Here is a 22,097-nt window from a genome sequence, read left to right on the forward strand (position 1 = left end):
GGGCAGACGGGGGGGGGAGAGGGGCAGAGAGAGCGAGGCAGAGGTAGAGACGGTGAACTTCTATCGGAAGGAGGACGAAGGAATCGCAGATCCTTTCCCTCCTTGCGTTTCACCTTCAGGAAAAACCCCCAAAAAACTAAGGATATGAAAAGAACATGAAAGAAAGAAATCGTCATTAAACGCACTACGAAGTTCTCTCTTTCCCTCTCTTCCTCCATCTCGCACCTCTCTCAATTTAATCTTAAATCCACTCCAATTTCCCCCGAGGGACTCAATTCTCTCTTTTCCTGTAAGTATTCTCTTTCATTCTCTTGCTTTTATTCTCTCGGTGTTTTTCAGTTCCTTCTTGTGACTCAGCACCCTGCTGTGAAACAATGCCTGTGCCAGACGTGAAATCTCAATCAATTGCTTGTTATTTGATTGCATTAATGAACGAGAGGCCTTCTTTTGGACTCTTTAGGCTGTAAATAAGTGAAGTGTGTGCATTTATCGGATTGGGAATAGGAAGAGCTCTGCGGTGATTTAGTATGCATAACCTCAGCTATTCCAGAGTGTGTGTGTGTGTGTGGTTTTGTTTGTGTGTGTGTTTGTAGAGTCCCTTCAAACAGGCTTCCTTTGGGTGTTTTGTGGCTGGCCAGTTCAAATCAATATTGTTAATAGGTTGTGTGTGTATGTGCACTAATGCAGCTCATGTAGATTCCCAGCTCTCTCTCTATTTCAGAGTCAGCTCATCTTCTTTTTAGCGGAAGGCGCATTTTTGGTCTGCCGTCCCCGGCGCCATGCTGTAGGTGTTGCGAGTTTGTGTTTGTCCATCGCAATCAGTGTCCTCCAGCCCTGACGTCCAAGTATCTGCTGGGGTTTCTGTCTCCCTCACTCACGGGAACTCGACTTTTTCTCCTAGTCTTCTTCGTCTGGCTCCTTGCCCCATCTCTCTCTAAAAGCCTCCCATCTGTTTAATTCTCTGTGTCGTTAGTTCTGTCTCTGTGGGTGGGCCTTGTGACTCTCTGTGTGATTATGACAGGCTGTCTATAGGGAGGCCTGCTGTTGCCAGAGCGGCTAACCATAAAGTTCAGTCTGCCTGTAGGTCTGAGAAGCTTTTCGTCTCTATTTCCTCCTCAATGTATCTTCGCTATGCTTTGTGTGCCTCTATCAATATTGGTTTGTGTCTATCAGTGGATTAACAAGCATCTGTCTGCCTCTCTTCTCTGCTTCCTCCGCTCCTCTGCATTCCCAACAGTGAGAGACAGAAGGAGAGGAGTCCATTCCTCCTGGTAGGGTGACGCCAGGAATTTCCTCTTTCTCTCTGCTCCACTTCCTCTCTCGTGCCCCCATCGTCCCCCCCCCCCCCCCACCATGACACTGCTGGCCTCCGAGAGGTCGCTTCTCATCCGGAACAAGTTCCGCTCAGGTGAGGATTTGAGCTCATGCCAATTAAAGGAGAGAAGGACTCATTTTCCCACAACCATGGCTTTTCATCTCAGGCGCACATGCATGATCATCAATATTTTGAGTTGAAATGTCTGCGAAGATTATTGGCTAGTCAGTCACACTGTTGATCATGTGATCAATCCAGTGAAGGTTATTGATCATGGCGAATGGATTTAGTGATCGCTCCCTACAGACAGACATATGGAGATGTCTTGAACAGAAGTAAATCCGCTGACCCCGAGGATAAAGATCTCTGAATGTTACTGTCTGACACTTCAATCAGGAAACGGGCTGGTTTGTTGTGCTTATGGAAAAAAAAAACTGACTGTGGGTCTTTACCAGAAAAGTCCTCATTATTTGAAGGTTCTGAAAACCAGATTTCAAATCCAAGTCTTATTAATAATTCATGTCCAAATCACAAACAATCAGACCTCACCTATACCCCCCCCCCCCGCCCCCCAGAGTTACAATTATTATTATAATTATTATTATGTTAAAAATGTAACAGTGAAAAGCTCAGCTAAGCTGCTTCACCATGATGGTGAGTGTGGTTTGATCAGATCTGAGTGACAGCTGTAAAGCAGCAAAAGCAAACGACCCAACAATTATCCTCAGATGTTGGTTCTAATATTGCTAAAGTAGGAAGAGGTGCACAAAACCTTTTGTCTGACTCTCCTCCACATCAAATCAGCCATTAAGGGTTTGCACAAAAGCAGAAATCCCAAACATAAAATAGGCACAAATGGCCCGAGTTTAAAGGAGAATGATGTCTTCATGCATTCCTACCAAAATGTAAATATCATTGTCAGTGATAGGTGTGATAATAACCTAACAGTGAAGCGTTCAGGAGGCAGCCAGCAGTCTGTGACAAACAGCATTAGGCAACCCTTCCCAAGCTACACGATGCTAGTTTCCCCAACAAGTTGCAGCGGCTGCTGCTGAGTTCCCACGCAGCTGTCGTAAACGGCTGGCAAAATAGAACGGCGAGAAAATGACACAGACAGTCCCCTAGGTGTGCAAACACCTGCTGGAAAACGTGATTCTATAAGCAGCTGCTCTGTCAGAAAGCGTATATACACATAGCTGAGCTGGAGGAATATATTTTATCTACCACTGTATCCAACTTGTTGATCCCTTTGTCAGCCAGCATTATGATTGCACTTAATTCGAACTTGGACGTGCACGTATTAGATGATGACATCCAACTGAATAGAATAACAGCGATTATTTATAGCTTGTAGCCACTGGAAACAAAGCATTTGATAACTCTTTGTCTTTGTTTTTCACAGCTTTAAAGCTGTCGGCTCTTCATCTGGAGCGTCCCTGTAGAAATTTTTAAAGATTTTAAGACAATTGCTGACTTTTTGGTGCAAAAAGGGAAAATGTATTATATTATATTTATTTGGCCCTTCAGGAACAATTAAACTACCTTAACACTGCTTCCCTATCCTGTTTTAAACCCAGGGGACTGATACGTAAGGCTGCTTTAAATACAGACCTTGAAAACTTTTAAACTTTAGAGTTAGAAAGGCAGGAAAGAGCAGGAAGAGTATAGTTAGCAGCACAAATGAGAGCGATGTGAGGGGGAGGGCATGCATGAGAGGCTTGTGGAGAGAACGGGACAGCTGAAGGGGGGGATGGGACCAACAGAAATAGACATACTGAGAGATAAATAGTTATTGCCCTCAACCCCCCCTCGAGCAGTCCTCTCCTACCCTCCCCTTGTCAGGTCTCTCAGGTCTCAATGCTTGCTGAAATGTATCATGCGAGGTGGGGGGTGGGGACTTTGTGTCACGGGCACAGCCCTTCCTTGCTTCACCTGTTTGTGTGTGTATGTTAATATGTGCGTGCCAGCATTCAAGGAGATATATAATCTACAAGCACTGCAAAGTCATGGGGTAACATGAGTTTGAAGGCCATATCATTTTGCAGTGAGCGTGCTGTCTAGCATTGCTTAACTCCGAGCCTCCTACGTCAGTCTGATTTCTTATTCCAGATATGTAATTTTGCCTTCAATGAAATGAAACTAATGTACTGTTCCATCAGTGTAATACTTAATCATTTTCTTGGTAACACAGCTCAATCTTGTCTTTCAGTCCTGCAGCTGAGGATTCAGAACCGAAGGCTGAGTGAAATCAATGCAGACTCAGGTTAGTCTACGTGTATCATTAACATTGTGATTGATCCATGTACACTATGACTGCAGGGTGCATTTCATATTAATGATCTTCAAGTCACTTCTTTTCAGTGGAAGGCGATTGCTCATTGATTTGTCCAGTTTTTTAATTTTTTTCTTTTTAGATTTTACTATACTGACCTTTTCGATTTTTGTAACAGCAAAATGGTTGGATTAATGCTGAATTTATTTATTTATTTATTTATATATTTAAAACCCTTTTTTTGTACGTGAATGTACAAAACTCAATAAGGCTCTAGGTTTGATCTGCAGTAATCAGAAATCTAGAAACATGAATAAGTAAATAAGTAAACATTGACTTCACATAGGATATGAAACCCACCCTCTTAGGTTAAAGTCCTCAGTTTAACCATTTGTTTTACCGGATCTTGGTTTCACAGATTTTCCACTGCTATTTATACTACTCGCCTGATTTGTCTAAAATATATAAATATATATATATATATATATATATTTATATATATATATTTCTAAGCCTTTAGACAAACTGGTGACCTGACCTGGCTGTAACCTGCCTTACACCTCATTATGGTTAGGCTAGGCTTGAGCCCTCCCCTTGGATAAGTAGTTAATCAGATGAATGGGTTTGGTTTTCTAAAGCCTGAAAACACAGTTAAAAGGACGTGTGAGCATTTAGTTCCCACTCAGACCTTTTAAATTACAATATATTGAAAGGGTAGTTTTTTGCCACCTTACTTTTAATATTGTTGTATTTTATCTAGATGAATAATCCCAGCATTACCCAAAACAATGGATAAAATAAGAAAAAAAGTATTTTTTTATACCATAAACAAAATAAAAATAAAATATACTAGCTACTTTACTAAATACACCTTGCTAGTACTGGGTTGAAATGGTCAGCAACAATACTCAGGTAGTCTGTGGGATTTAAACAATGCTCTGTTGCTATTTAGCTCAAAAGTGGGCCAAGAAAATATCCTCCACACCATTGCACGGCCACCAGCAGTCTGAACCACTGATATGAGTCAGGATGGATCCATACTTTCATGTTGTTTATGCCAAATTCTGATCCTATCATCTGAATGTGGCAGCAGAAATTGAGACCCAGAGAACTGCCACTCACAGGATAGTTTCTCCTTTTCAGACCAGTATCTGTAAACTATAGAGATGGTTGTGCAGTAAAATCCCAGCAGATCAGCGGTTTCTGAAATACTCACACCAGCTCATCACAGACTTCCTCATTCTGATGGTCAGTTTGAACTTACAAAGGAAGCTCATACGCATTTAGTTGCTGCCATGCCATTAGATCATTAAATATTTGCATTAGCATGCAGCTGAGTATGTGTACCTAAAAAGTGGCTGGTGAATGTAGATATTACTCCATATGTAAAAGCACATTTTTATTTTTACTTTAAAAAGTCTGTTGCTGTCAGTAGATATGCACTTTATTAGAAAGGGGAAAAGTTCACACGCAATTAAGACATGAGGATAAATATATAAAGCTGGAACAATCAACAATCATTATCTGAAGATGTGAGCATAAATAAATTGTGTCATGCACAGAATTCAAAGTGCCGAGTGCAGAAATGTATTATAAAGCAGACAAAAACAATCCCCATCCGACAGGCAGGCACCTTGCTTCACTTCCCTCCTGGCTGCAGGTTACTCTGTTTTTGATGCCTGCCAACACAAAAGAGTGTCTGAGATGCTTCATGCTGTAACTTGGAAGGATCATTTGAAAGCTGACGCTGCTTTGTTGATGCACCCCATCACCTGAGTTTCTATTCTTCTAGGCTACTGTTCTCTGAAATAGTCTAATATGAGAGTTTGGATTGAGAAAAACAAATTATCTTTTTTTTTAAAAAACTCTACTTTTCCACATTTCATCTTTAACCGCGTGTCTGTCTGATTGGAACAGGGCTGAAATCCACGTGTCCACCTCAAAAAGCTGAGAAAGACCAGAGTGAAGCTCTGGTGAGTTGAATACGGTCTCTTTTTTATAAAAAATGAAACATATATACAGCAGCAGGACATTCTCACACTTCACACCAGACTGATTTTGAAGCACCCAACACATTTGAACCCTCTAAATATCTTTATGAATTTTAGTTGGTGATTATATTAGTAAGAGTCCAAATGTCAGGTTACTGCTGTGAGTTCATAAGAAATATAATTCATGATTAAGTCTCTTCTCAACTAAAGAAAACCAATTTGCACTAGTTTCAACAGAAAGTCTCCCAACACCTTGCAATAATCCTGGTGTAATAATATGTCATTAGGCTGCACTGACAATAAAGTTTTATTCAACTTTCCTCTGGGCTTTGGCTGTTGGTTTGACCCACTGTTTCCTGATGCAGCGTCTAACTGATGACGGTGCCACTCAGAAGTTGCCTCCTGGTGGTCTGAATGCCGAAACTGCACAAGGTGATACCATGCCCACAGCAACGTTGCTGTCTCCTCCTTGCTTTGCTCTGCATGCTCCCAGCGTAGCTCACTGTAACACACTTCCCCTCCTGTCCATTTCTCTCTGTCTGCGTTATATCATATCTGTGCTGTTCTCCGCTCCCCGTCGTACAGTAGTAGTAGTGCAAAGATGTGAAGTGTGTAAATCTCACAAAGGGCTTTGTGTTTCATCAGCTGTCAGCGAGACTGAAATGTGACCTTGTAGCACACTTTAACGCTGCTCCACATGCAGCCGGCAGGACATATCAGGGATTGACAGCACGTGATAAACCTGTCAATCCAGGAATCAGAGTCATCATTTTCGGCTATTACTGAGATCTCCCTCTGTCATCATGCCACTCACCTCCTTCTCCTCTAACCTGCCTTTTAATTTTAAAACACTATGATTATAGCATCTGGCTTTTCAAAATGTCTAATTTCCTTAATAGTCCTTCTGTGACATTTTAAAAATGTGTGATTGCGTGTGTGTGTGTGTTGCGTTCCTTTCCAAGGGAATACATTTCCCCATGGGCAGGCGTGTTTACTTGTTTTTGATGCCTCTGCTGCTTTGAATCGGGACTGATCGCCTGTGGCAAAGCTGTTGCGCACGCTCACGTTGCATATGTTCTGAAATCCTGTTGCTTCTCTTTCTCCTATCTTGCCTCTTTCCACTGATCTCCCATCTGTCCCGTTCTCCTCATTTATCTGCACCATCCCTCCCACTTTCTCCCACCTGTAGAGCGGACTGCGTGTGGGGCCCACAGGCAGAAGAAAGCTCGCCAGGCGCAGGACCTCACTGAGAGGATCCAGTGCCCGCCTGGACCTGTGGAGCAGCAGCTTGAACGCACGCCGCCCCCGGAGAACGGTGAGTCAACGCGCATCTGCATGAACCACCACACACTTCCCCCCCCCCCAGCCTTGTCTTTTGACCTTACTTCCATTTGCTTTTCATTTCCTCAGGTCCTGCCTCCTTCCCTCTGACTGCTGATGTCTTCGAAGATGACATCTCCTCCTCATCCTCACCCACGGAGCAGCACAGCACTCACCAATCACCAGCTTTTTCTTCATTGGCGAGGCTCTCAGGTGACCAATTACTGAGCGACTGCTCGGCTCTGGTCCCGACGCTTAACCACGGTCCCTGTCATGCTCAGGTGAGGGAATGGCACTAAGTATATAGTTTTAATAAAAACACACATATTTAGGAAAAAATGTCTAATATGAGCTCTCAGTTATAACCACGGACAAACATATTAAAGCATATATTCAGTAGCTGTTGAGTTTATAAATAGCTTCATATGTCAGCTCTAATAATCTGATACTCTGCCTTCAGTCTGGTTTGGCAGTGCTCCCGGGAACCGAGGGCATCAGACAACCTATGAGCGTAAAGCTGAGTGACTCAAACTCCATGGCAACGACTGGGAGGCCGACTGGGATGTATCTGACCTCTCAGACCACACCCCTGCTGCCAAAGGTAAGCTGGGGTTAATGCATGCTCCTCCACATACAAGCCCCGCTGCTTTAAGCTACATGAAAACAAAAGAAGAAAAGCCGTGCACATCTTGGCGCTGAAAAAGGACGGTTTGTGGAAAAGTCACATTTCTGAACTTCCGAGTTGCTGTCTTAAATTCTTAAATTATCACAAGCCACAAAACAAAATGCATGACATAGCATGAGAAAAAAAACTCATTTTAAAAATACTCTAAATCTTATGCAATTCATGCATCTCCAACAGTTTGTACTCCATAAAGGACACATGCTGAGCAGCTGTCATGGACGCTTTCCTTTTTTCTTCTATGTTCTGTTTTCGGTTCCTCTCATTCACAGCAGATCATCTGTTTCCATTTCTTCCAATCTTCTGCATCTTTGTCTCCATCTCCTTCTGTCACGCCAACCACCTGCGTGTCCTCTCTCATCCATAAACCTCTCTGCCTCCGCCTTTCTCCTACTAACCCAGCTCCTCCAGCTTTCCCAAGATTCCTCCGACAGTGTACCCAGTATCTCCCCTCTGAAAGTGTCCAGACCAACTTAATCTCACCTCTCTTGCTTTGTCCTTGAACCATCCAAACTAAGCTGTCCCTCTGATGTACTCACTTTTTAAAATCCTGTCCATCTTTGTCACTCCAAATGCAAATCTCAGCACTTTTAATTCACCCGCCTCTGGCTACGCCTCACATGTAACAGCTGGTCTCACGAGCATCTTGTAAACTTTCACCCTTGCTGGTACACTTCTAGCTGTCATATATACCGCAGATCTTTACTGTATGTGGGAATGGATGTAATAAAACATCCACAGAGAGGGGGAGACATAAACTGCATCATTGTTAAAACATTAACCCTTCTCTACGCCTTTGACCCTAAAAGTCTAAATCATGGACTTTGACCTCAGACCAATTTCATAATTGAATAACCTGGATCATGTCGCTAATATTGCTACTTTTCATTTAATACTCTCTGTTTATATTGTTTCTCTTTTGTGTTCTTTAGTTTTTACTTATAGTCCACTTTCAAAATTTCTAACAATGATACATAAGTGTAAAAAACACTTACCTTCTGCATGCTCTGAAAAGATAAGTGTAAAAATGTGCATTTTGCTACATAGAGCTAACAAAAATCCTACGTGGGTGCTATTTGGTGAGTTGATTATTTTCTGTTTGTCATATGTAAAATTTTCATCCAGGAAACAGTGTTTACGTCTTACGCCTGTGTGTATGTGCTTGCTGTAGTTGTACTCACAGCAGGTGTACAACGTGAGAGATAAAAGACAAATGTAGAGGTCTTTCACCTAACAGGATGGTCACTCCTGTGAAACAATGCTGTGCTGTAAAATGCTCTGCATTCATTAATGTCAATTTGCACTTCTGGGGGACCTCAGTGTTTGCCCCCGAGGTTAACGCATTCACACACGAGCAGCTTGGTTATATGTCGGAGCCTGCGCATGCTGTCATCTGGGGGATTTGTGAGGCATTTATGCATTTCATGTAGCTTTTCTTAACTGCTATCTCTGTTTTATTATTGGAAAGCACTTTGGTCAACTTTGTTGCTTTTAAAAGTGCTATATAAATAAAGTTGGATTGGCCTGTAGCGTGCAGCTAATGATGTCATATGTGAAATGACTCATTTGGGTTTGCTTTTTTTTTTACTCTTATATGGTTTAAAGTGTTCTTGAAATAACTCACAAGTTTTCTAAATGTGTCTTTATAGACAGCTCGGCCTCCCAACAACCCCTGCACCTCAACTCTGCCTCACTCCCTTAACTTCACCCATCTCCCCCGCCCACGGAAACCGCGGGACACCAAGCCCAAAATGAGGAAACTCAAATATCATCAGTACATTCCTCCAGACCAGAGAGGAGGGGCTGGGACAGGAGGTACCAATATAATTGGTTTACTTAAACAGCAACACTCATTCATCAGATCAAGGTTTGCTCAGGTGATAAAGTGATTGAGTTTAGCCAGAATATTTACGTATTTTCAGGGGTGGGAGCCAAACAGAAGAGCCCTAACCCTACCCAGTCTTTAGACCCAGCCTATTCTGATCTTCTGAAACAGCAGCAGGTCTTCCTTCAGCTTCAAATCCTCCAGAACCAGCAGCAGCAGCAGCAGCAGCAACAACCACAAGAACAGATCACTGTTGTACCCAGGTACACAAACAGATTAATGGGTGACACAGTGTTGGGTATTTTATTATGATCCTACTCAGCTGATCTTCACTTGAGTTCATGCTCCTGTTGTTCTTTTAGTGGGGAATCTGGTGATCTGAAGTCTTCAGGAGCCATACCACAGAATCCCCAACCTGTTCCTGCTACAACCAACCACACCCCTACGGACACAAACCCTCCATCAAAGCCTGAGCTTCTCCCTGCTAATCTGGTTGATTTAACAGTAAGAAAACCATGTTTATCAGAGAACAGAGATGCTAAAATGGCTTAAAATGTTTGAGAAATGATCCACAATTAAAGGAAACCAAGCACCTAAACTAGTATCTTTCCAATAGTCCAATAATAGCCTCCATCCTTCTTCCTCAGGTGTCAGAGTTACGGCAGCAGCTGCGTAAGCGCGGCCTTCCTGTCTCCGGCACAAAGCCTGCCCTATTGCAGCGACTTCGTCCTTTCCAGCTTCCCAGTGCTTGCCTCACCCCGGCTCCCCTCTGTCAGCTGGGTACCAGCCCAGAGCCACTCACCCCCTGCCCCTCATTGCCATCCAGCCAGAGCCCTGGCTCCAGCTCCAGCTCTGGGCTAGACTCGCCCAGCAGCAGCCCGAACCAGCAGCTTTACATCCAGGATCGGGCAATTCCTAATGGGATTCTCAGCAGCGCTCCAAATAGAGTTCCAAATGGAATCCTAAACACTGTCCCAAACGGTTTCACAAATGCTGCATCAGTCAGTTTGGCGGGGGAACCGTGCAGTCTCACCAACACGGTCTTCTTAGCTCCTGCCAGCACTGCCTCTGGAACTCCAAGTCCCAGTCTTCCCATGTCATCCTCCTCACCCCTACAGTGTGGGACTCCCTGGAGAACTGAGAAGGAGCAGCAGCAGCAGCAGCAACAGCAGCAGGAGCTGAGTGTGGAGCTGGAGATGAGGGAGAGAATGAGGAGCAGGCCAAGAGACCGCTCCACATGTTCCGGCAATGAGGTGAGGACAAACAGACTCAGATTTCTGGTGTGACAGATGTTGATACGAGAAATGATCATTTAATAATGTGACTGCTTTATAAAAATCTTTTTTCCACTAGTCTTGTGGAGGATCCCTCCATCCGTTCCTGCAACAGGACCTGGGATGCTCTAGAGGGAAGCAAGAAACAGATGCACACGCAGAGGTGTTGTTTACACAGGTAAACATACAAAACAGAGCACACATGTCCTGGATAAATGGATATAAATGATTCTGCACAGTGGCACACTAAACAGCCTTCCATCTAGGAGCATTTCTCAAACATGCAAACATGCGCATACGCCACCTGTCAAACAATTTATCTCTTCTTTCTAATCAGGTGTTTTGCTGCCAGCCCTGTGATGCAATTGGCAATGACTTTGAACTGCCAGTGCAGATTACAGCAAGTCCTATTCAGACCTTACCCTCTGTTCGCAGCTTGGAGGAAGAGCTACAGGAGGCTATCCAGAAAGCACAGGTCAGGAGTCTTTAGATGAACAGGAGATCACAAGGAGTATCTTTTGTTCTGTAAAATGAAGTATTTCTCCTTTTCTTTGGCTAACAGATGGACCCTCGGCAGTCCATTGATGACATTCTAGATGAGCCTATTGCTTCTGTCGGTCAGTCTCACACAATTAATAAAGAATTCCTTTTGACTAACACTCGGATTGCTTTCATCATCTAATTCCTTGTACTGGCTCTCTTTCAGACTCCGTCAATGTGTCTGACCATAAATCTCCTGCCCACTCAGCCCGTTCTCCTTCTCCTCTTCAAAATTATCAGTCCCAGGCTTCCCAGCAGCACCACAAGGACGACAACTCCCTGCTTTCACCTCTTTGCTCCTCTCTCTTGTTGGAGCTTCCTCCATCCCCTGCTGTAATAAACCCGAGCCAGGTAGTCCCACTTCCTCCTCCACCGCCCATCTGTACCTCCCCATTGCCATCCACCAGGAGGTCACGGAAACGACGGGCTCCAACACAGTTCGACGCTGCTGACTGGCTTGAAACGCTGTCGTCCGGCCTCCGCCCTCTGACCCCCCCAGCAGCCCCCTTTGTCGAGCCAGACTTGAGCCTGGATTCAGACCTAAATGTCAATCGAGTGCTGGACCTGATGATAGAGCAGTGGTGAGGACTTGCGAGGGGTGATCGCTCGTTATTTGTCAGTTCAGCTGTAAAAGTCGCCGGCTCCACGCAATGTCGAGAGCTGGATTCATTGCAGCGATTGGATCCAGCAGCTTTGACGGGACAATGAGAACACAAACACATGTGCACACTTTCACCCTATGCACACTCGTAGTGTTGTTTAAAAGCACTTGGGCTCAGCCAGAAATGGCAAACAAGCCACACATCTGTGGATTGACACACTCCACAGCACAATGTTTGCAGTGCAAAACAAAAGAAAACCTGGTGGCATATTAATTTAAACATGCTTCCTGGCTGTGCTGGGAGAATGTCATTTCTGACTTATCTCCAAAACCCGTTGTCGGATTGGGTTGAGTGTGGCCCCTGGTGTTGACTCAGTCATTGAGTCCTAGCCATTCATAAAGCCCATTCAGAGTGTGTAAAAGCCAGGCAGAGCGCACAGCTTCTGTGTGGCTCCAGACCTTAACCCCGATGCCAGACACACAGTCGGCATGCAGGGGGAGAAAGCTGGCAGAAGCCACACACAGGAAGTGTGTGTACATGCTTGTGTGAAAGTGTGATCTGTGTGTGTGTGTATATGTGAGCTTTCCATATGACTGACTGTGCGAGTGCACACATGGCTGCTCTTGGCTGTATGCGTCCACATACAATGCTTCCAGGTGTATTTATCAGCATCCGAGCCAAAGCACTTGTAGTTATTTGTTTGTTTGCGATTAAGTGTGCCTGCTTGTGTGTGGCATGACTGATCTGTGAGAGGATACACGTGAAGAACACAGAAGAGAGGCCGCGGATTTACAGTAAGTGTCCACTTCCTAAAGCAGACATTTAATTGTGGTCCCTCTGCCAGCGGGCAGTAACTCCAGTGTAGTTATCCTGTGTAATCATCAGAACAACCACATTACCTTGTTTAAGCCGCCATCCTCCAGGAGAGCAATCAGGAAGCCACCCCAAAAATAGTCCCTGTACAAATGCACCAATCAGCCGAGTGAGACTTTCCTCATCACTTTGCAAAAACAGGTGGTCATTTTGTTCCCTGATTAACCCCCAACAGTGTCTGGCCTGCTCCTCGGTGATTATCCTGCTACTAGCAAAAGCCAGATTTAGCACAATTTATAACCCAACACCAAGGCCACACCTGTTCACTTACTGCAAATGAATTCCTCCAATTTATTGCTAAGAATATTAAATGTTTGGTGCATATTTCAATATACAAATGGACCATTAATATTAAGAGGAAATGTATTGTAGCGTTAGCACAAAATACTGTGTTTTAGGGATGAAACATATCACGCGACCAGTGAGCCTGTCAGTCGGAGCCAATACGCACATTTTCTTACGGGTGACAGTAATCTTGGCTCAAACTTCTACACGATTTACTGGTCGTGCAGTAGTGGGTACATTATTTGTTTGCATAATACACTTTCAGTGAGTTACGTCCATCTCAACCCCACTTACCATAATGATATTAATGAAAAAAAAAAATCTGACAGAGGTTAGCTGCCATTAACCTCTGCTGTACCAGATGAATGTAATTCAGGTACATGATCCCATCTACATAAATTTATTCTAGGCCCTTAATTGGCTGCATGTCCCATCAATCACTTTGGAGAGCTCTGATTGTCTAATTCCTGTCTAGATCATTTCGATTATTTGATAAATAATGCAGAGTTCTTCTTTTATGTTATCATTATATCTAAAAAATGCATTTGTTCCCTTCAATGAAAGTGAAGCAGTGAGTGCAATTTGATTCATGTAGAGGGCACAGAAACTCGAACTCTAACTTCATACTACTGTACGTTCTTGTCTTGTTGTTTCTATGTAGGCAATGTGTTGTTGTGGCTTGTCTTCCTCTTATTGTAGTGATAAAGCCAGCCACAGTGAGTTATTGGGATAAGATAATCTGTGCATTGGCAAACCTTCAGCTCAGTGCAACAGCTTTATGCTGAAGCATTTCTTGTACAGCTTTCAGCAAAGAGACTATGAAAATGCAGCTAAATGTGGATGGATGGCTATGATAATCATAGCGATCAATAAGCATTGCCTGCTGCAAAGAAAAAAGAAAGAAAAAAGAAACGAAAAAATAGATTGGCAGGAGAGTAAGATGCTACCTCCTGTGACTTCCTCCGCTTTAGGGCTGACAACAGTCTTTTCCTTGTTTCTTATTTACTTCCGATCGTTGGTGCAGACTTTCCTGAAACACCCCAGAGACTGTTGACTAATTTAATTAAGCCAAAGTTTAATAATTCTGTTTTAAACTGAGTTAAAAACGTTGACTGAAAGCACTGGAGTGTTTCAGGTAACTGTGGTTTAGTTGCTGCTATAAATACCTTATTCTGAAAATGTGAGACAAAACAAAATGTTTTTGCTTGTACGTCTATTTGTAACTTATTTGTGCAAATGTTTCTCTCCACAATGTATTTAAAAGCATTACAAAAATTAAAGTCTTAATAGATTTACTATGTGCCTCCTCTTTCTTTCATCCCTGGACAGGAAGTTAAGTGATGTAGCACACTGAGAGAATTAACAAATGGATGAAGAAAGAACTACTGATCACTCCTTCAATTCACAAGAGACTGTCCCAAATTACGTCTTATCAAATATTGATGACCACAAAGTAAATTAAATATTCATTTGTGCCAATATGCGTCTTAAATATCCATGAAACCTCACTAACACCCACATAGTTCCATAGTTAATCTTCAAAATGGCACAGTATTATAATCTGAAGAACAATAATATGCTTTCAAGTGAAAAGCTGCAGAAGTGATAACGTATGATCTCCGATTACTGATCAGCACGACAGCGATATTATATCGAAAGTATTAAAATGAGGATCAGTCTCTTCATTCATAGACAGACAGGAATACAACACACAATTTCTTTGGCCCAGCTCTTTAAAGCTGCATATGCTGATAAGTTTAACCCTACCGCAGACAGGCCACAAAGAGAAGAAAGAAGATGAGACAATCTACTCTCTGTTTGACTTATCCACCCAGGGGTGAGAGTGTGTTTTCACAGGGGTAATACTCCAAAGCTGTGACCAGGGTGTAATGAGGGATTCGCTGTAATGGCCCCTCTAGCCGTTCCACATCACTTCCTCCTCGTTCCTCCCTTGCAATAACTGCTTCCTGCATGATTTCATGGAAATTAAAGGGAGAAAGGTGTGTTTCATATGTAAAGCAGGTAGCTCTTGCCGAGACGTGTGGATTCTCCCGCTCCCACCATCTCTCCCTCTCTCTTCCTTACCCCCTTATTTCTCGTCTCCTGGGTCGGGGCTGGGTAGGCTTTGATCACTGGCAGAGGGTCGCTATGGTTTGATTTCTGTTGTGCTCCTCTGAGAGTTTTGCTCTGCTATTATAAACCATGTGAGAGAAGACAGGGGGCAGCTACTTTAGCCTGTGTATCACTGAGCGAATCATAATCACGCATACAATATAAGGCAGAACGAGGGCATGCTACCAGATAAAGCAATACATGAGATGTAAAATCAATCAAATCTTTTTACTGAGTGAGCTGTGTGGTTAGAAGAGACTTATTAAAGCTGTGCAACAACATAAAGTCCTTCTTCCAATCCCTGGCATCATGTAGATGCCATAAACAAATCCCCTTAACCTACAGTAACTGCCACAAGGTAGCAGAAATAAAATAACACTGATATGTTATCACCTTTATAGGCTATCTAAACTTGCCAATTTATACATCCAATCAATTTCTGGTGAATGTAAGCCTAATGTTTACATGCATATTAGCTGATAAAGGATGCACAGTGCTCAGTACAATGGTCACAGCGTATGTGCAGCAGGTAGTGTGCATGCCATATATCTCAATAAAAACCACTACATGAACTCAAGTAATTTTAGAACGTCTAAGAAGGTTACTGGGTTTGAATCTGATGGCTGGTCAGGATGTATTTGGACTTTACATGATCTCTCAGGGTTCTCCAAAAAGATGCATGTAGGGAAACTGGTGATTGTAAACTGGACGTAGGTATGAGTGTGCCTGTCTCTCTGTGACCCCCACCCTGTTCTCACCATGACCCTGAACTGGTTGAGAAAATGGGTTATTAGATGTCTGACACAACCAAAAGCACGGCAGCAAGATCTCGCATTAGATCAGTGCACGCAACACACGGGATGCATATTTTATTGGTGCAGTCCTTTCAACAAATTAAAGACATGGTACAACAGTATAATTACATTAAATCTCTAAATATTGTGGCTTTGAAACACATGATTTACAACAATTAAAACAGGCTGAAACAACCAAAGGAACAGAAACAGATTCCTGGTTTTAGGCTTTGATGTACAGCTTCATCTAAGCCGCCTGGTGTAAAGAATGTTTTCTTTTTCTCTCTCAGACTGCTTCTACAAGTGCATCGAACAAAAATAAAAACATCTGAATGTATAATTTCCTCATGGGATAAAAAAAAACATGGGAATTTGGTGAAACCACTACAGAAATCTTGCTTTCTGTTGCAAAAACCAGTGAATTATTACTGCTGCTCTGCCCCGAGGAGGAAATATTTGAAAAATTCAGATGTTGTGCTCTTGTGCTGTTCTCTCTGTCATTAGAAGGTACACATAATGGTTGAGGGAGGCGATAGCCAGATATCACTATCTTGCCACATAATTATAATATTTGTCTAAATTGCAATTGTATAATTAGTATTATTCATAAAAGAGGAAGGACCGAGAGAAGATGTGGGTCGATTTGTGACGATAAACTGCCTCTGCGAACAGGCTGCTGTTGAGGAATGATTATTCTTCTTGTGTTCAGAATAACTAATTTCCTTGTAGTTCTCTGTTGAACTGTATCTAACTGGTTCATTTACACCTCGTCATGAAATTTGTTATCTCACAGTACAGCCGACCAATATGGAACATGCCCTTCAGCATTGCTAATCATAAAATTACGGCTGTGGGAATTTTACCTTCACACTGCTGCCTGACTGCTAATGCATACGACCGTGTTTCTGTGCTAAAATACTGCTAAAGGGACATGCATATGATATTTCAAAAGACATGGCAGGATGCGGCGTTATCCTCTGAAGGAAGGATGCCCCGAAACTGTTTAAAGTAGCCTGCATCTGTGTCTGTAACCAGAGGCTTCTGCAGCTTTCCAGCACTACCACACATCAAACTGCAGGGCTGGTTAAGCCGAGCAGAGCTACCGCTCGTCTTTGTTTAAAACTGTGTGAGATGGGGAAGGCTAATTGGACTAATTAGCACCAAAACAAGGCTTGACGGAACAGTCTTTCTGTACCACAGATGTTGTGCCTCTTTTTAGTTTAAAAAAAGATGCAGGAAGAAAAGAGGCTCACTTTCAAGGCTAAGCCGGTGTGCCATTTTTAAGCCCTGTGCCGTTACAACAACGCTGGGAAGGCAGTTTTTGATGTACCGATGCTTAAAACTGACCCTTGCCACGATAGCGGGAGCCTTGGGAACTCCAGCCGAGTTTCTTGACAGACCGGGTTGAGCCTCTCTAACCCCTGTGGAATGCAAGCTTTGCCAAATTTACACCTTTCTTGTGTGAACTGTCTGGTTTTACAGTTACCCTAAAAATGTTTGAAGTTCCCAATTGCAGTCCCAACACCCCGAGGCTTCATGAAGACTCAGAAAACTGCAGCGCTCTGCCTCAACACAGAGACAAAAACAGTGAAGTCTTGCAACACCTTGAATTCCATAAACAGTCAGTGTGTTTTGCAGAACTGTGCTCAGGATCAGATGAAGAACATGAGAAACATCTGAAGATTTTGTGCCTCATTTGCATCATTTGACACTGCAGAGTTTCACATTATCCTCATAAAGTGACTCCACGGTGCAGCTTATGTCGTCTTTACCAACACAAAAGTAACCCAGAGGCTTTTTTGCTTTTTTTTTTTTTTTAGCCTGTCCCGTTTGGCTCTTTTGCCATCAGAATTATTGTCTAAAGGCGAAGAAAGATGCCCAACGGATTTACTTTACCAGAGGCTTTTTTTTGCTAAATCTCCCTATCTTGAAAGTCTTACAAGATTGCTGGAAGGTTTATGGGATAGTCTATTTTAAATTATAGTAGTTCATACTAGTATTAAGACTTAGAAGCTTTTGTAGATTTAAATATGTTCATCTGTTAAAAAAAAAGAAAAAGAAAAAAGAGGCTCATTTCAGTGTTTACAGGGTCATAAAAAACTACATTTACAGAATAACCAGTTCAATCTGATAAAAATGCATAAAAAGTTTGCTCCAAAATAAGCTTTTCAAAAGCTTCTTCTCCTTGAAAGTCCAACCAAATTGCTTTTGCAGAGTTCTCCCAGAGATTTCAAGGTTTTAAAAGTCTTTGAGTGCCACAACTTTTTTGTATAATGTGCAGTATCTGGTATAACAACCTACAGTAGGAGTACTTTGTTATATAGAGCTAATGCATCAGTTTACAGGTTTAACACAACATGTCGATATCTGTGCCTTTTTATTTCACCAAAATATCTTTATCTTTGTGCCACTGATTCAACAATATGGGAAACATTTACCAGAGATTTTGGTCCAAACTGACATTATCACACAGTTGCTGCAGAATCCCCCCCCACAGTGGGTATTTAGTTCTTAACAGATGTTATTTTAATGATTCACTATATTAGGGACAAGTCCTTCCAAAGTAAGGCCTTCTGTAAAGCAGCAATGCAGTGCCAAATTCACTAATCACACTACAGTAACTAATCTAACTCTCCAATCATTTGCACTGTACGGGAGAACAATAAATAAAGGCAAAAAATTAAATAATCAAACTTGCTCTTTTTCTGTGCTTGTGGAAATATACGAATATTATGCCTGCTTGCTGTTTTCCTGCACCAAAGGACGAGAAGGTGACGGTAAAGGACGAAGTGCACCTTATCCACATACAACTGCTGCTAACACATCAGCTCTCTGCAATCAAAGATAACGTGCTAACACAAGGCTAGCAGCTAGCACACCTGAACCCAGTGTAAATGAGTTTGAATATTGACCACAGCCGAGGCAAGCATCCAGAACTTGAGCTTCAACAGGTAAGAAAGAAAAAGCACTGAGGCGTGGGAGCGTTGTGGCCTCCATTTCTGCCTGTTTGTCCAGCAGAATCATCGCTGTGACCTTTTTTTTTGCAGTGTTTATTAGGATAGAGATCTGCTTACACTGTTAGCTGGTTATTATGTAACAAAGCATCTCAGGTCATGTGGCCAAGTAGCACAAGTAGTCTAATATTAGTGTAATTAATTACTTTCTCCAGGGAGTAATTAAATGACGTAATTTATTGCGGCAACAATGAGTAATACATCACTTTTCTGAGTAATGATCGCAACACTATTTATAATACGCAGTATTTAGTTAATGGCATGTTTCTTTTGCCTGAAAGCAATGCCTGTCTATAGATGGTGTAACATTTGAGGCAGCATTCTTCTTACTTTCTGTTTGTTCTGTGTTTTTGGTTTTTAAAAAGGTCATTAAAGAACTTTTTTTTGATACATAAACTAATTACTGTAGCAAAAACCAAAGCCTAATAGACATTCTCATTTGAAAGCACTCAATAGGTGTCACATGCACCACCTTTTTCAATACTGTGAAGGTAATCGTTACTTAAAATTACTTATACCCGTCACTTAAACTACAAGTATAACTTTTAACCACCAATTGTTACCCCCTGTTTTACTGTACCTAAATATTAAGTATCATTAGGAACTGAAAATTATATCCTAAATTCTGAAAATCTGCACGGTGAATGTGAGAAATGGCACACCACCGGTGCAGTAATGCCTTTTAAATCTTGCCAAGAGGCCCACATCTCTTCAGTGAAGACTGAATACCATACTGTATTGTGGTTCTGGGACAGCGTAAAGCTCAGGAGAAGAAAGGCTTCACAGCTCAGCTGTGTTTGTGTTAATGGCCATCCAGGCCATTAAGCAAGGTATGAAGCAAGTTCTGTAAAACAAGAAGAAACTACAGGTGATTTTGTTTCCTAAGCAAAAGCTAAAGCATGCAAACAGGTTCTGACATTTTAAAAAAAAATCTTATTTTAGCAGCTTTGACATGAAAAAAATAAATAAATTATTATCTCTGCACAAATTACCACCTTAGTACTGCATATCATCACAAGTGATTTCCAGCTTCACTTCAGTGTTAAGGTCCTTCCTGTCAAGTTGCTCTGCATAACAATTATGCTAATTTTAGAAACCCGGTCATGAGTGTCAGTTTGGTCCAAATTGAAATCCAAATTTAATCGTGCACTTTTTTAAAAACCTTCATAATGAAGAGCAAAGAAATATCTGTAAAGTCAGATAAAAAGAAATCACATCAAGGAGCATTCAGAACCAATTTTTCCTTGTCAGTGTGTATGTGACTGAGTTTAACTGTGTGTGATGAGCTAGATCTCAGTGAATCTGAGAAGGTGTGACACTTGCCAAGTAATGTAGTCATTAAAATTTCTTCCAGCTGTTCATGAAAATGTGCACTGACTGGACACTTTATTACACCTTGATAGTCTTGGACCCCGTTTTGCCTTTAGAGCTACCTTAACTCTTCGTGGCACCGATTCAACAATGAGCTGGAAACATTCTTCCGAGATTTTGGTCCATGTTGACATGATAGGATCACGCATGCTGCAGATTTGTAAGCTGCACATCCATGATTGTGATTTTTCCATTTCACCATACTAAGGGAGGCCGTGGAGTTTGAACAATGTTTAGTTGAATCTGTGTGGATGTTAGCCTCAGTTTCCTGTTCTTAGCTGAAATGAGTGGCATCAAGTTTTTATGTGTTGTGTGTTCAGAGAAGCTCTTCTGCATACCTTGGTTGTAATGAGTAGTTATTTGAGTTACTTCCTATCAGCTCACAACAGTCTGGAAATTCTCCTGACCTCTGACATCAAGAAGGCATTTTCACCCAGAACTGCTGCTCACTGGATATTTTCTCTTTTTCGGACCATTCTCTGTAACCCTACAGATGGTTGTGTGGGAAAATCCCAGTAGATGAGCAGTTTCTGAAATACTCAGACTACCCCGTCCGACACAAACAATCATGCCCTGTTCGGTTTGAACTTCAGCGAGCTGCCTTGGCCATGCCTAAATGCCAATCATTGCATAGAGTTGCCATGTGGCTGATTATATATTTGTGTTAACGGTTGAACTAGTATACCTAATAAAGTGGCTGGTGAGTGTGTGTAATAATCCTTCTGCTTTTTGCTTTGTGGGTTTCCAAGAACTCGGCTTTCTGCATTCTAACAGAGGATTAGATCATTTTTTTTGTCCTGTCCGCTCTAATTTATTGTGTTGTCCAGCGTGCTAATGAATGTCTAGCACCATTGGGGGCTGTAACTATTGTTTTGACAGTCTTGACATGTCACATCTGTGTGTAAATTTATAGCACAACCAGGCTTTTCTCAGCCATTTATCCCATGAAATCAGATTACTTTCAAGGCATCTTGGAGGAGGAATCATTCCAGTAGTGCAAATATGTATAGATACAGACTAGCACCACAAAACTGTCTGTGTAAATCAGACGTATAGTTGGGCTACATGACAGGACATAAAGGACACATTGCACCACGGTGTCCAATAATATACAAACCTCTTTTCGCAGGACATGTGGTGAAATTACAAAAGGCAGGACTGACACAAAATGATCCAAACCCTTCTGTGCACTTTGTTAAACTGCCTGCACCTGAACTGTAGATTCATCCTCTTGAGAGTTATTGCCTTGTTGAAGCAAGATTACAGCCAAATCAGATAAAACAAAGCCTGTGCCACGAGCGGCCCTGTGTGTTGAGCGAGTGTGTATTTATCTGTGAGTATTTGTACCTGCAAAGGACACAGCTGAGTTCCAGAGCAGGATGTGTACTACACCTCACCGATTCGTGTTTGAGGCCGAGTGTCAATGACAAGCTCACCTCACACACTCAGCCTCTGTGCAGCTGCAGAGTAACGCAGCCCAACCTTGCCTTATTTGCCAGCATCGTTATAATGAAAAATACATGCTGTGGTGGGGGGTCGTGCATGTTTGTCCGCTCGTTTGAGTGCGAGTGCATGTATGCGTGCGTCTGTTTGCGTGCGGGTATGTGTGTTATACCTGTGGCCACGCGTCGTCCATGTTAATGAGGATATAAGGGCTCCTGTTCCTCAAGGTTACCCACACCACAGGGATTTCATACCTCCTTTCATACCACCTTCCTCATTCCATATGCTATGAACACATCAGTGGACACCCACATATTAAATTGATCTAAATACATATGGGTTTCTATTTGTGCGAATAGATACATGTATACACACATGTGTGTT

General features: G+C 42.3%; 1 protein-coding gene across 1 annotated transcript; it reads left to right on the forward strand.

The window, feature by feature from the left end:
- On the forward strand, positions 1 to 14,274 carry si:dkeyp-69b9.3 (myocardin). Its single transcript, XM_006802947.2, has 16 exons — positions 1 to 289; positions 1,238 to 1,408; positions 3,525 to 3,578; positions 5,505 to 5,560; positions 5,944 to 6,010; positions 6,768 to 6,893; positions 6,989 to 7,179; positions 7,359 to 7,499; positions 9,230 to 9,395; positions 9,503 to 9,668; positions 9,768 to 9,909; positions 10,053 to 10,658; positions 10,759 to 10,857; positions 11,017 to 11,154; positions 11,242 to 11,296; positions 11,386 to 14,274. The coding sequence occupies exons 2-16, from the start codon at positions 1,354 to 1,356 to the stop codon at positions 11,802 to 11,804; spliced, it is 2,481 nt and encodes an 826-aa protein (XP_006803010.1). The 5' UTR covers positions 1 to 289; positions 1,238 to 1,353; the 3' UTR covers positions 11,805 to 14,274.
- The last annotated feature ends 7,823 nt before the right edge of the window (positions 14,275 to 22,097 follow it).

This window comes from Neolamprologus brichardi, chromosome 11 (assembly GCF_056152115.1).
Source record: "Neolamprologus brichardi isolate AB-2024 chromosome 11, ASM5615211v1, whole genome shotgun sequence".
NCBI lineage: Eukaryota > Metazoa > Chordata > Actinopteri > Cichliformes > Cichlidae > Neolamprologus > Neolamprologus brichardi.